Source organism: Larimichthys crocea, chromosome XIII, assembly GCF_000972845.2.
Source record: "Larimichthys crocea isolate SSNF chromosome XIII, L_crocea_2.0, whole genome shotgun sequence".
NCBI lineage: Eukaryota > Metazoa > Chordata > Actinopteri > Sciaenidae > Larimichthys > Larimichthys crocea.
Window position 1 is genome coordinate 32,911,554 of NC_040023.1, and position 15,207 is coordinate 32,926,760.

At 41.7% G+C, this 15,207-nt stretch overlaps 1 protein-coding gene across 5 annotated transcripts in view; it reads left to right on the forward strand.

The window, feature by feature from the left end:
* The window catches only part of gabbr1a (gamma-aminobutyric acid (GABA) B receptor, 1a), a 72,487-nt gene that overhangs the window by 21,129 nt on the left and 36,151 nt on the right, over positions 1-15,207 (forward strand). For all 5 annotated transcript variants that reach the window (XM_019275202.2, XM_027286317.1, XM_019275204.2 and 2 more), the window contains 2 exons: positions 3,154-3,314; positions 11,098-11,232. In XM_019275202.2, coding sequence (XP_019130747.2) covers positions 3,154-3,314; positions 11,098-11,232 — 296 coding nt within the window. The remainder of the gene's footprint in view (positions 1-3,153; positions 3,315-11,097; positions 11,233-15,207) is intronic.

Consider the following 15,207-nt stretch of genomic DNA (forward strand, 5'->3'; position numbering starts at 1 on the left):
TACAAATGGCTTGTTTGAGTCATTCGGCTCGCCTCAGGTCCGCTCATGATCTTTGCAGATTCTTAGATTAGCCGAGGCGGGACTGACAACATGGCGGCAGCTCTTCAGAAACCCGTGGGTGACGTCACGCATACGCTCTCCATTCTGTGTTTTTTCCTTAAAGCACGGCCACACTGATTTAACTCTGGCCATAATAAACTCGTTTTGTTTTACACGCTAGCTTGATGTTTAACTTAACATTAATAAAAAAAAGCTTAACGCCTGCACGCTTTAATCTTCAGTTTTTTAATTGATGCTGCTCTCTGATGGCTTTGCACCTCAGTGACGAATGTATGATTAGTCTCCTGCTGCTAATCTTACATTAATGACTGATCATTGCAACAGTATAACTACCTGACTGATGTATTGGACATGCTGTACATTGATTATCATTATATATATTTGTTTACAAGCACTGGGTTGCATTGATCTGATTAAACAGCATTATGCCGTACTCACTAAACTTGGAGGGATTGCAATGCAATTAATCGAATCTGCTATTTAACCACATGACAAACAAGTCAGTTAATAGATTAGTCGACTTTAAAAGGTTCCTCCTTCGCACATTTTAAAGCAGTGTGCCGCTCAGAGAGATGCTTCCTAGCTCGAGGACAGCAAAACTTTCCAGGAAAAAAGGGAACTGGAGCACATTGATTCATTTGCAGACTTTAATAGACCGATGTTTCGACGCTGCTTTGTCTTCATCAGTGTCAAAATGGACAAACACACACACACACACACACACACACACACACACACACACACACACACAGATATAGGTGTCGGATAAGTGGTTGAACAGGATTTCAGATACAGTGGATGCGAGAGTGGGAGTTACTATAATCAATGTCATGCCCCCCCCCAACAAATTCAATTCTTCATTTAAAGGTAGCATGTAGTAGTGATGCTGTAGATTAAAACCGACTGACTATCCCTCGCCTCAGCCTCTCCTTCCAAGCATGTACAGGAGAACCTACAGTGCCAGTGAAACATACCAAAAACAATGTTTGGTTTGTCCTTTCAAGGCTACTGTAGAAACATGCAACTCGCTCGACCTGCTCCATCTGCAGATATGAAAGACGCGTTCTAAGCTAAACCATCACATAGTTATGAAGATATATTCATAATATACCATTTCCATATTCAGTCAATAAATCCCCCTAAATCTTACACACTGGGCCTTTAAGTCAAACAGAGTTAACGACGCCTCCACAAAGGCTGCAAAACAATCAGTGTGCTGCAAATTTCTCAACAATTAATTAAAAAAAATGCCAGAATTTGATCGTAGTTAACACCGCAGACTTTTTCTGCTATTACGGTAAACAGATATTAGTACTGTTGTTTTCACGTTGGAGTTTTATTCCATATTTTCCTTTTTTTTTCTATCCAAAGAAATACTGTTCTGCCACATAATTGACATAAAAAAAAATACCACACGAATACCTTATAAAATAAAGGTTTTTCCATAAAAATACCACACGAATACCTTATAAAATAAAGGTTTTTCCATAAAGCATTACAGTGTTTTACTGTAAAATTAACAGTCTTGAATATGAAATACTACTTTATGCTGAATAAATTCCCCTAAAATGCGTCTAAATAAAAGTTTTGCCATGAATAAACTGAATTTGACTCTTGGTCCAAAACAAACCTGATGTCACTTTGGGTTTTAAGAAATTCTGATGGCTTTGTCATTATTTTACAATTAAATATTATTGTTATAATCACATTATGTTTTTACTTTGACAAATACGTCACTGCTTTCAGCATCAGTTGAATTATTTTCTCTTATTTACCACACAGTCAATGATGTGACATTAATCAATATCAGAGAATTCTTCATCATTGATGATGTGATATTGATTTTCAGCACATCCCACAGCTCCTGTCTGTTTATTAGCTAACTCTCTCTCTGAGCCTTTAAGGTCAATATCTTCCCACTTGTACTGATGCATCGATCAGATATTGATTATAGATGAACTAGCTAACTGTATCAACCAGCAGCTGCAGCGAGAAAACAAATTTATATGTTTTAATTATGTGTTTTATGCGAGGCGGAATGGATGCAGTGTTTAAGTTGAACTCAGCGTGTAACTCATTAGAAAATCTTTGAGGAGGATTTGTGCCCAGAGCCCCCCTCCCATCCACTCATCCATCTCCCTCTCTCTCTCCCTCAGCATGCGTTTCAGACTCGTCCTCCCTCCCTTCCTCTCTCTCTCTCTCTCTCTCTCTCTCTCTCTCTCTCTCTCTGTCCTCTCTCACACTCACACTCAGCCAGCCGGTGCTGCAGTGGATCAGACGCAGAGCTCTGGCGCGCCTACAAATCTGTTGGAATACGGCTGCGTTAAAGAGGAAGGGAAGGAGATGTAGCCTGCTATATTCACTGCTTCAGCTCTCACTTCACACGTCAGAAAATATGTTTTAGCTGCAGCTCCAAATCCACACTCATTTGACCCGGTTGACGTTGTTCTGCGCGGACTCCAACAACTGTCTAATTCGCGCGTCCTTCTTATATATTTTTGTGCGTAAATGTCGCGAGCAAGGTGCGCGCAGTCCAATATTCATGATTGATTGCGAGCAGAAAGCGTCGGTCTAATTGTGTGTGCACTTGCACAGAGATGAGTTGTTGGACTGCAGGACCCGAGGTTCGTTTGAAACTTGACTGATGAGCTGATCTCGAGGCGAGCAGCACCGTGTGTCCTCACATGATCGCTGCGAGTGATCTGCGAAGTAAAAACTGACTTTATCCCGAAGATTTCACGTATAATTAACCATGCATTATGCAGAATTATAGCTGAGTAAATTATTTACTCAATTCGCCAAACACTTGCAATTAAAAGTAAAGAGTTTGGTTTACATGTAAAGGTCCAAACTGCGTAAAAAGATCCGGACACGTGTTGAGTTCACTCCAATTTCAGTTGTAAAATTGCACGTACAATAACCTCTGACTCCGCTGCAGCACCTTGACCACATTGCACCGGTTCATCTCACCTTGAACCATGCTGGTAATTTGTAGAAATCCTCCGCGGGTACCACGCGTAGCCCGCGGGCATGCGATGTTCCTCCGGGCATCTCTCATCGCCCTTCTCCTCCTTTGGCCACGGCCGTCCGCAGGCAAGAAGAAGCTGTACATCGGAGCTCTGTTCCCCATGAGCGGAGGCTGGCCGGGCGGACAGGCGTGCATGCCCTCCGCTCAGATGGCACTGGACCTGGTGAACAACAGGAGCGACATCCTGCCCGACTACGAGCTGGAGCTCATACACTACGACAGCATGGTGAGTGCATGTGGAGGGAGAGTCAGGAGGAGGTGCGCACTTTAAGTGATGTGTGGTGTCAGTCAGTGGAGGGATCTAATGATGTACAGTCAGGAGGAGTAACTGACCCTGTTGTGTCATTTGAGGTGTTGCTGAACATCATGTGCCATCACTGCTCTGTGTGTGTGTGTGTGTGCTGTGCAGCCAAACATTTCTCTGACTTCATGGAGCTTTTTTTTGTGCATTTTATTTTGCCATCACACCAGGACTTTTATTTTGAAAGTGGCAGATCTCAGTGAAGAGCTTTTAAAGGTCAGCCGGCTGATAAGTAACCCTCAGGTCCTACACTCCTCACTCTGCTTAACAAAAGGTAGCTGCCATGCAATGTCCACAGCTGGCCTGTGCTAAATGAACAAACACACCTCCTGCTTGCTGCTCATCAATCATTAATCATGGTGGTATTTTAAAATGTCAGAATTATCAACCACTATAAATCCAATATCCGCCCCCCCACCATCACCACCACCACCTTCTTCTTCTTTATCCCCCCCCCTTGCTGCCCCAGTTTACCACCCACTGCACTGACGCAGACTTTAATCAAAAAGCACATTATTCATCTTAAAAACTGTGAAAGTTTCCTCCACCCTGAAAGGAACTATTTTCTTCTTCTCAACGATGACACAAGTGGAAAAACAATTACCGGCTATATCGCCTCTTGTCTCTTCTCTCCTGAGTGTTTATCATTAATCACGCTGCAGGACAGATCGCTCGGAGAGTGGCCGGGGCACCAAACAGTTAACCGTACTGGGGACTGGTTAGAAAATTTGCTATGAGCTTTATTCTGATTGGTGTACACGGCTCTGCATTGGAATCCTGTTAAACAGAATAGCAGGGAGTGTGTGTGTGTGTGTGTGTGTGTGTGTGTGTGTGTGTGTGAGAGAGAGACAGAGAGAGAGAGAGAGGGAGAGTTGGCATGGCAACACAGTTACTCTTGAAGCAAGCCACAGAAACAAATAAGGTTTCAGCTCAGTGAAAATATGTGTGCAAATTCATATGCTGGATGAGCTGATAGTACAGTGCACGCTTATTCACATTCTGCTATGCATACACCTTGTTCTTTGCAATCAATTGCTAAACAGATCAAATGTGTGTGTGTGTGTGTGTCCTCTGATTAAGTGTAGTGAAGCAGGCAGCTGCAGATGTAGCTGCCATAAACATAAAGATAAAGCAATTGCATGAACAGATTTCATAGGGATTGGAAAACATCACTCCTCGTGTTTCAGGAGTCGCTGCCGCCTCGGGCTCGAGAAAATAGATGCAGATCCTTTTGAATAGGACGGCTCAAAGAGGCTGGTACAACATTGTCTGAGTGACGCTGGTTAATTCCTTGAATTAAGTCAAGAGAGGTTTTTTTTTTTTTTTTGATTGCTCTCGCCCTGGGTACAGTGTGAACGAGTTTTTAACCTTCTGATTGCAAACATTTGTCACCTGGCTGGAATTGTAATGAGGATCTTACCCGCTGAGAGGCAGAAAAGCAATTATAAGAAAAGGGATTAATTAGCTATCATATTTACATCCGGTTATTACGACTCGTTCCACGTTTGGTCGGAGGACAAATCTCCAGCTTGTGAACTCTTTGTTTAACTGTGAGATTAAGACAAGGGTGTGACCGTCCCTTTGTTTGCGCGCACTTCAAGATCAGCGAAAATTATGCAGCAGCCTCATCTTGACCTGAATTTATCACGATGAGGAACTTTTTTTTTTTACAAGATGAGGATTAAAGTTGGATAAACACACACACACACATGGAGAGACACACACCAGCCCGTGACCATTATGGTTGGTAGTATCAAGCGATGTCCTCAGCTTGTTCAACATCATACAATATTCATGAAGCTCAACACTTAATCCCAGCCTGTCCTTTTAATGGATGCAGATACCCCGTGGTAGCAGAACGGCTTGTTTCTCTGGCTATTCTGGCGACAGCATCAGACTATTTACAGCTTTCTGCGATCTTACACACACACACACACACACGCTCACACACATCACACAGTACGTGCAAACACACACACTCTACGCAGGCCGTTGCCATGGATATATTTCAAAGCCGAGACTGCAAACTTTGATCAATTATTAACGGTGATGGAGTGAGACAGTGGAGATACAGATAAAATGGTGAAACAAGGTGCTTCCCTCACTTCCGCCCTTTCTTTTAATTGGCAGCCGTGACACAATATCTCATCCGCTGTGGCGTAACCGGTATTCATCACTGCATGGTCCTCTTTCCTGCATGTCCACTGTGGGGTGCCAGATGTAATTATGAGGAAATTAGGAGATGTAGCTGAGCACGCTTTGAGGTTCAATACATAGGCTGTCCCTGGGCTCTTATCTTATCCCCCCCTCACACTCTTTTTATATTATTCAATCTGGAGTGTAATTAGAGAGTGTATTATGACGAGTCAGTATCTTCCCCTCGTTCTTCACAGCCCTGGGTAACTTCAGTTTCTTTACTACGTTCTCGCGAGCTGAGTATGAGTGATCACAAAAGGCAGCATGGGCACGTTAACGTCGACACTGATATTGGCTCGGGGAATTTCAGAGCAGAGGACAGGAACACCGGCTACCACGTCCTGTATGTGTAGCTGTACAAGCGCATTTTTATGACTGTGTATACACACTTGCATTAATCTGTGTGTGTGTGTGTGTGTGTGTGTGTGTGTGTGTGTGTGTTGGTAAATGTATGTGTGTGTGTGTGTGTGAATGGCATCGGGGGCCATCAACCCAGGTGCTCTCATGAGCCAAGGAGAGCTAGAAATGAAAGTGGAAATGGTGATGACCCCAGAGGGTTGTAGAAGACAGACATCCAAGAATAGCAGAGATTCTTCAGCCTTTATTGCATACCTGTCAACACTCCTGTTTTCCTTCTCTCTATTTTTTTTTTTCACGAGGCAGACTGTGTGTGCTTTTTCACCTCTTACCGCCCCGTGTTCCCGTTTTGTTACCGAGGGGTTTCATTTCTTACGCTTCGTCGAAACACTTGAATGAAAGAAAGGTTCGACTGTGGCGGCTGATGCTGTTTTTTTGCGGTCGTGTTTAAGAATAGACCCTCCTCCTTCATTATACACCTGTTAGGTGTAAAGCAGCTGAATTTATTCAAGTCAGGTTCAAGCTGAAATCTAAGGGAGGCGCTTTTTTTTTTATGTGATGATTGAGGGGATTTTAAAGATTTTTTTAAGGGTGTTTGCCCACTCGTGATTGAGTTTGGCATTGATCTACTGCCCAATAAAACAGTTTCTCTCACTAATGCATGCTCTTATTTTCTCCCAGCAAACACTGAGCTGTTCTTCTTCTTTTAAATTGAAACTCTGCCGCGTTGATCTGTAACTACGGCATATTTAAGCTTCGCCATCTACATTGTTGTCTAATTTTAAGAAAAACAACATTAATCAAAATATAAAATGTTTCTGTCTCACGGCAAGATAACCCGCTGAGGTATAACAGCTCTTTTTCTTTATGAAACTATATTCCATCTTGCATATATACATTTGGGAATTGAAACCAAACTATAAATGTTAATTTATCATTCTACAACAGACGGTTGGAAATGAACTTATCAAATGTGAACAGACGGATACTTAGAGGTACTTATACTTCCAGATAAAACTCAATAGTAAATCATCATTTTGTGTCTGAAATCTACCAGTCGCTTTTGTATTTTACTGGCATTTATAGGTGGTGTGAATTTCCCACCCTGGTTGTGTAACAAAATGCTAATTAGATGCATAAAGAAGTCATAAATTATGTTGGAGCATGGCTGCTAGTTTGAAATAATGAATAAATCTGGCAAAGTGTCAAATTATGTTTTGTTCTGTAATTAATTGATGCCATAAATTTTGCCTAGATTATGCTAATGTGTAATACATGTTGTAGAGGAGCGAGACTGAACCGTGGGTAGGTCGGTGTCCTCTGACTCTGCATCAGATCACTGACAGTTTTCCAAAGAGGCATTTTGAAGCTCGGTGTTGCGTGCCATGTTGGCTGACCTGCCTTTTCCGCCGACTATTTGAAATATCAGTAAAGATGTGGATCATTAGTGGACCTGAACCGGGCTGTATGACACCTGTGTGCTCAACAAGCCACCTGTAATGGCACTTACCTGTCAATCAAAGCATCCACTCTGTTAATTATGCATAACTTTAAGCCTTAACCTCAGTACAGTTGTCATGAATAGGGACATTAACTATAGAGACCAAAACTGTATTGTGTACCAGACTGTAAACATGTTTATTTCTGCTGTGAAGTTGGACATTTTAACATGGGGACTTATGGAGACTGACTCACTTCTGGAGCCAGCCTCAAGTGGACGTTGGAGGAACTGCAGTTTTAGGCTTCACTTCACAGCCATGGAGGTTGTTGCTTCTGTCAGATTCAGAGAATTCTGCAAATTTTTACCCAATTTTGACGCCTCATTTTGTAAACGTATTATAACACTTTCCTTTTTGGTCTTTATTATGTTTTATTATGACTTGACATGGACTTCAAATAACCTTGACAAGGTCAGAATCTGTCTGAATCTTTTTTTAATTTGATTCAAATGTCTACACAGTATGGAAACAAGCTGTTGTTAAAAGCTGTGGTGTTGGACGGTAATTACAGATTGATTAAGAATAAATGAATATAATGAGCATAGGCGCTCATCACAATATAGTTTAAACACTAACACCAGACAGCTAACAAGCTTCTTCCCCAACATGCAGCCAGTGACAGAAAAACACAAACAACCTTCAGGAGAGCGAGAGAGAGCATTTATAAAGGTCTGCGCGCCCATCTGCATCTCCCTTCTTTATGAGGGAAGTGATTTTACACCAGGAGCACCAGGGAGGAGGAAGTGATGTGTGAAATCAGCCGGTGCAGTGATTGATCGGAAGGAAAGCTTGCAGCCTCTCGGCCCCGCATTACACAAGGTTGCCTGTTCCCATACGACATCAATATTGTGAGGCTGCTTTCCCAGTCAATACTGATGTCATTAACCCAGCGAATTGGAAATGGCCAGGAGTGCGTGGAGTCATTTTAAAACTCTAATTATTCAAAGTAGTCAGGTAAGAACAATATTTGGACGTCACAGAATAATGCGATTCCTGTGCAGATTTGTTTTGTGGTTGGTCAGCGAGTTCAAAGGCATCTAAAGCCAGCGAGTACTCTGAGTATTCTCTCTGCCGCAGGGTTTGGCCACCCTGTTCTTTGTGGCAGTGTGTTGAATTAAAACAAATGGAGTATCTTTGATCTTTCTACCCCATGTGATGAATTTGGGCACCAAGTTTTAAGAATTTATTACATTGTTGGGCAGCTCTGAAGATAGAGAGATAACAGTTTTTAATGTTTCAGTTGTATTCTGTGCTGTGTGTTGTACCCGGAGTATTTTTGAAAATGACCACAGTGACCAAAGAGTCGATTAATATGTTTGAGTCCGATACAGTACTCTTTAAAATGAATGGATCTTGGTCAGCAGAGTTTAATATTTTAACCAACATTAATTCAAGCTGACCAAAGACGCCATTCTTTGATGATTAAAAGTAGAATATGACTTTAGGTGCCGTTCCAATAATCACAACTATGTATTGGATTCAAACAATATTCCGAATCCCAAATCGAAGTCCAAAATTCTATTTGTTACATTATCAAGATATTAGGGCTTGCTCCTGAACTCCACCCAGGCTTTAATCAATGTCATTTTTTAAAAATCAAATAAGTGCTGATGTAGCTTCAATGGTAAGCCAATTGGTATATGTGTTATACTGACAGCTATGCAGATAGTACACTGTATATACACACAACACAAACTACACCACTATAGCCGTATAACAGTATAAATTCAGGACAATACTAAAACTTTGAAGTCATTTGAAATATATTCGTTGTGGTTTATGGGATGAGTGGTTCCTTCCTAGTTGGCTTGGCGAACCATTGACCTCTTTGGCCTTGGGTTTGAAAGTCATTGAGATAATTAGGTTAGATGGCAGCAGGTCATGAGGTTATGAGTGCAAACAAAGGATTAATATAGGAATGGATGCAGGTGTGGATCACAGTTTAAAACCAGTTTTCTGCCCTTTCCTCCCGTTATGGTCACCTCGTAGCCCAAGCTCCTGTGCACCCAATGAATCGGATGCAGGAGATGTTACAGATGCTGTGATCTCTATAAAGAGATCTGCATATAAATGTGGACACTGTAGGCAATGGACCAAGACTTTGGCACCGGAAGTGTTCAGGTTTCCCTTTTTTAGTCCGAGTAGTATTGATCAGTCACATTTGAGTAGGCTTTAGTTGCAGCAGCCCGTGAGGAAAGAAAAAGTGGTGGAACGTATTGGCCGAAATGAGATTTCGGAACTCAGCAGCTATCGTCAGACGACAATTTAGACTTTTTTTATTTAGGCTTTTTTAAATTTGCATTTACATACAAATATCTGTAGAGTTTGTTGCCTGTTGGACTGCAGAGCAAGTCCAGATATCTGCTATCATACGCTACACTGAAAGCCCAGAAACATCAGCCGCTACCTCCAGAGGTTAAATAGCCGTCAGACAATAGCTGATGGATTACAAGTGCTGTGACCTTGGTTGTCTACAGTCGACAACCTTTATTGTACATGTTGCACCGTTTAGAGAAACATGTCCTAAAGGTGTAGTGAATCAATGGTTGATTCGAACCAATAAAGGAAACCATATAGAGATTTTATTGTGAGAAAGTCAGAGCTCTACTTCAAGGGTTCAGATTAAATTATCGATTTCGACAACTCTATAATTCCACCCAATCTAGACTTAATTGAAAACACATCACTCAATAAGAAGTCCAGCTATTCCACATATTCCCGGGGCCTTGAGTGCTGATTACCCCTTCAGAAAAAAATCACAAGGCTGCCTCAAAGAGACAATTCAACCGTTGAGACAAACACCTAAATTAGGAGCCATATTGGTCGTCGGCATCATCGGCCTGCTGCATGATTGTTTGTGACACTCATCTGGAGTGTTTTTTTTTTTTTTCTTAAACGTGCATGTGTGTGTTTGTGCTTGCGAGCCGTATCCCCCTCTTCCATGCTGAATCATTAGATGTGTCGGGCCAGTTTATCTGTGACTCTGATGAGCAATGCGGCAGTGATGGCCTGTCGGTAATCTGCCTGACAGAGCAGTGATAGATCATTCCAGCCGCACTCTCGCCACCTAGACACGCCGCAAATGACTTCATTGGAGGGTTGTAATGACTTGTGATGGCTACTGTTTTGGTCGTCAGGCTCACTTTTGTTAGGTTTCTTTCTGTTGTTATGTCTTGATCTGCGGATGGCGTGTTGTGTTTTGATGATACGTACTGGCTGTGTTTGGGTGTGCGGATGATTTTTTGTTTTTTTTGTGCCATTTCTCTTTACTTTATCGTGACCTTGTCTTGCTCTTCCCTTCTCCTTTACTTGTCCTTTTCTTTCTCCCTCTTGTCTTTTCTCTTCATATTTGCATTGCCCTCTTTGTCACTCCCTTCTACTTCTATGTAATTTCCCTTTACTTTTTCCACTCTCTTCATTTCTTTTCTTTCTGTTTACAGTTGCCTCCATCTCCCACACTTTGTTGCTTGTTTGTTTCTTCCATTTCCTCACCCTCTGTTCTCAATCTGCCTCCCTCGCCCTTATCTTTCCCATTTTCCTCCCTCTGACTCCTACATGTCCGCTTTTATCTCGCTCTTTCGATCACCTTGATTCATTTTTCTTCCTTATTATTGATCCACCCATTCATCTAACACTTTGTCACTGTGTCCTTCCAGTGTGACCCAGGAGAGGCCACCAAGTTGCTGTATGACCTTCTATACACCGAGCCCATCAAGATCGTCCTGATGCCCGGCTGCAGCGGCGTCTCCACGTTGGTGGCCGAAGCCGCTCGCATGTGGAACCTCATTGTGGTGGGTGTTACCGTTTATATCGAAAGACACACTTTCAACCAATGTTTTTAATCCTCAGTCATTTTAACCCTGAGGTTTACAAGTTGGTGAAAGCTGGACAAGGACGGAGAAATGTGAGGTGTGAATTTAGATCCACTCTTCATGTGAGTCATAACTTGGTCAAATCTAAAATCTAAACTTCCACTTGCCAATGATATAATTCCATTTAATCTCAGAAGCCCATCGGGAATAAAACAAGAATAGGTACTCCTCCTCCTAACACCTGGATCCCACCGGGCACGGCTCTGTTATGCGATCAGATCCGGGAACAACGGCACATCCATTACATTTTCTTTAAGTAAGGTGATTGTTGTCCACATGTACATAGGAACATTGCACACATAACTCCAAACGTTCACGTGTGCCAGTTTGGATTAACATATGAAAATATAGGCCTGAAGCTAATTAATTTAGGCTACGTTACTAAGCTGTGGCCAAATAATGCATCAGCTTAAAGGGCCACTTTACCTTCATTGTACATATTTTCTCACAACTCTGCTGGTATCCAGTTATACAGATATTTTTGGTTCGGTATCTCCCTCTGAGATGGCTGTGAATGGAGTTTTGTTTGTTGGATTCACAGCATTGACAAATGACATTTAGAAATTTGCCACCAACATCACTTTCCAGTGTCCCTGTTCTTCTAGAAAATCCACAGAGCACACTGTCAACAGTTTTTTTTTTAAGGACTATTTCTTCGGTTGAAAATTGACAATGACAATAGTTCACAGCAAAATCTGTGGATTTACCCCTCAGGCGGATTAGGTGGAGGCATAAATCTCCTCTCTCTAAAAAACACATAACACACAACCAAAACTATCTGCACTGCTAGACACCACCAGGGGTAAATGTCTGTATTCGGGTAAACCGATTCAAATCAAGTCAAATAAGATTCATGGGAATAAAGGACACACATAAGATAAAACAGTGAACAAACACAAGGGGGACATTGGATTAAAATTTGACTTATAAATCTTGTGACTTTTACAAAGTGAAATCCATAAACAGCTAACTAACTAACTGGCAGACATTATGTCAATTTTAAGGAAACTTTAGGTTGATGTTTCTGTAGAGCATCTTTGAACCCTCATCCAACCCAACACACACACCTTTCCGATGTAGAAATTGTGTTTCTATGTCATTTTTTTACGTTTACTACCAGTTCCATCTCTACAAATGAAGACTACAAATGTTTCCCCATATTAATACAATTATCACATCGTAAACAACTCTCAAATCCTGCTCCCTCTGTTTCAAATTTTAAAAAATGCAGCAGACATCGGTTACTACAGAGGGAGTGGCTTAATGGTTAGTGACAGACTGACCGTCGTTCAGTGTAGCAGGAATACAGACTGTGGAGGGAGGAGCTGGTTGGTGATGAAAGCTGACACCATAGATCACCTGGCTTCAAAATGAACCAATAGCAAAATTCAAATGCAATAGCCAAGTTTCAACCAGTAGAGGGAGGTCACTGTGCATATATATCGTGAGTAACACGACTAAATACCTGTGTCCACTGGTTGGAGAGGGTTTGGTTACTCTTAAAGAATAACCTGACACTAATACTGTAAATAAAGGAGACTGTTGAAGCAGTACTTTACAAACTTCCTTTTTTTAAAGTTGTGTTTACTGGTTTTCTTGGAGAAGTTAAATGCAAAAAACCCCAAAACAAAACAGTGAAATGGACAAAAAAATCAATGATTGATTGACAGAGGATTAAAAACAAATGAAGCATTTTACAACTTTAAAATTAGAGCGACATTATCCACGAAACTTGTCGCTGTATCTCATAAAGACAGAGGCCCTGATCCTCTGGAGGGAACAAGAACAGTTAAGAAGACAGTGTTCCCTCATTGTCCTATGTCGCTGTCTCTTATGGACCTTTGTATCAGAATGAGGGATATGAGCTGATAAGAAACCTTGTCAGCGAAATCTCCAGCTCTATTTGTACTCCAAAAATATCGTCCTTCTGTTTTGTGCAGGCGAACGTATTGAAGATGCTGTCGGACTCTGAAATCCATCGAAACGATGATCTTTTGTACTCGCTGTAATTACATTAAGTTCTCCAAAATCAATGCTGCGCTTGTTTATTGATTTTAAAATACATCACACAGAACTTCTTAATTAGCGATGACGCATTATGAAGTCGTTTCACAACACTGCATTGACAGCAACACTAAGTGCAAGACAAAACATATTGCTTTACCTCACATATTGCATGATAACACATTTATAACAAGTACAAACACACCCCAGATCTCTAAATCAGCTGCTGCTGCTGCCGTTTTTGCACATTTTTTTTTCCTGCCTTTTATGCCTTCATCGGTTAGTTCATTCTGTTTATCTCATCCTCTCTGTCACTCACACTGCTCTGCTTATTAGCTTTGTCCTGTAATTGAAGTTTCATCCAGAGATTAGTCACAGAGAACAATCAGTTCTAGTGGTTTGGCATCTGCCCCTCTGTCTCGTTTCTGGTCTTTCTCTCTTTGTCACCCTTTCTTTCCTCGTCATTAAAAACTCTTTTCCACTTTTTGACTCTTTGCCTTCCTCTTTTCTCCGTCTGCTGTCGCCGCCTGGAGCTGGCCTGCTCTATTTCAGCCTTTTCTTTTTTTTTATTCCTTCCTTCCTTTCTCCCTTCCTTCCTTCCCCCTTTTCTATCTCTTTCTGTCCCAGTCCTTCATTTCCGCCTCGCTCCCTCAACTCGAGCAGTCGATTCTCCCCACACACAAAGGGATCTGTCTCTCTTTACTACACGCCACCACTGGCACAACCTCCTAACCGCCACACTCAATTATTTTTGTACGTTGCCTGCCTGCAGAAGCCTCCTCGCATGTCAAACAGCCTCATCAGAGCGCCGGGGAGGCAAAAGCAGCCTCCGTTTCTGGACGCTGATCAAGAAGGGGCTCTCGATCGGCTCTTCTTGGCACTGTTAATTTGATCCACCATCTCCGTTTCTAGAAGCACTGTAAGCCATCGACGGGCATTGATCTACTACTACAAGGCTACGGGAGAACTGAGGGACCGAGAATCAAGAGATGTTATTTGTGGTTTTTGGGAAGCTTCAATGTGGAACTTTGCATGTCTGTTGCAGAGTGATGTTACATCGGTCTATTTCTGCCACAGGAGCAGTTTTTTGCTCCATTTTAGTCTTGTCACCGCTTTCGTGTGCGGTGAGGGTTTATTTGAGTGTTACCATGTGGAAAAGCTTGCAGCTTCAAGTATGATTTTTATATTTTGACTCCAGTTAAGTTATTACATGCTAACAGGCATGCAGTTAACGGAAACCCTTGCAAAACAGCTGGGCTGAAATCACCTCGTGGCTCCTTACTGGGTGTTGAGTAGTTGATATTTAAGGGATCTATTCACCCAAATTACAAAGGAAATCATGCCTTCTCGCTGTATGTAGCATGTTAGTTTATTATTGGTTTGATTTGTCCAGGCTTCTGCCTGCAATTGAGTTTATTGGCATGTGTGGCACTCACCGCATCGGTAAATGACATTTATTATTTCACCTGCGGCACGTCAAAGGAAGATTGAGTCCAAAAATGCTCCCTTTATAATAGACAACGACAATTTACTCCATAGTGAGCAGTGATATTAATTGTGCATTATCATTGAGTGGAGTGTCGCAATTCACGCATCAATAAAACGCAACACATTGCATCGTGGGATTGTTAGCAGATCAGTGTATGTAGCGCTCATCCTCATAATGTCACAGACACTTTTTTCTTTCCACCGTGGGAATTTTTGATTATACAGAGAATCCATTTGACACTATATAGTCTGAACAGTCACTAAGGTTCACTGATAATAAGAAACTGTTCTGATGTTTCATATGTTCTAAGAAATGTTTCTTGTTCTTGTTATAACATGACACATATGTATGTCGTGATAACGTGAAAGTATCTTCTTATAACAAACTTTTTACATACATAT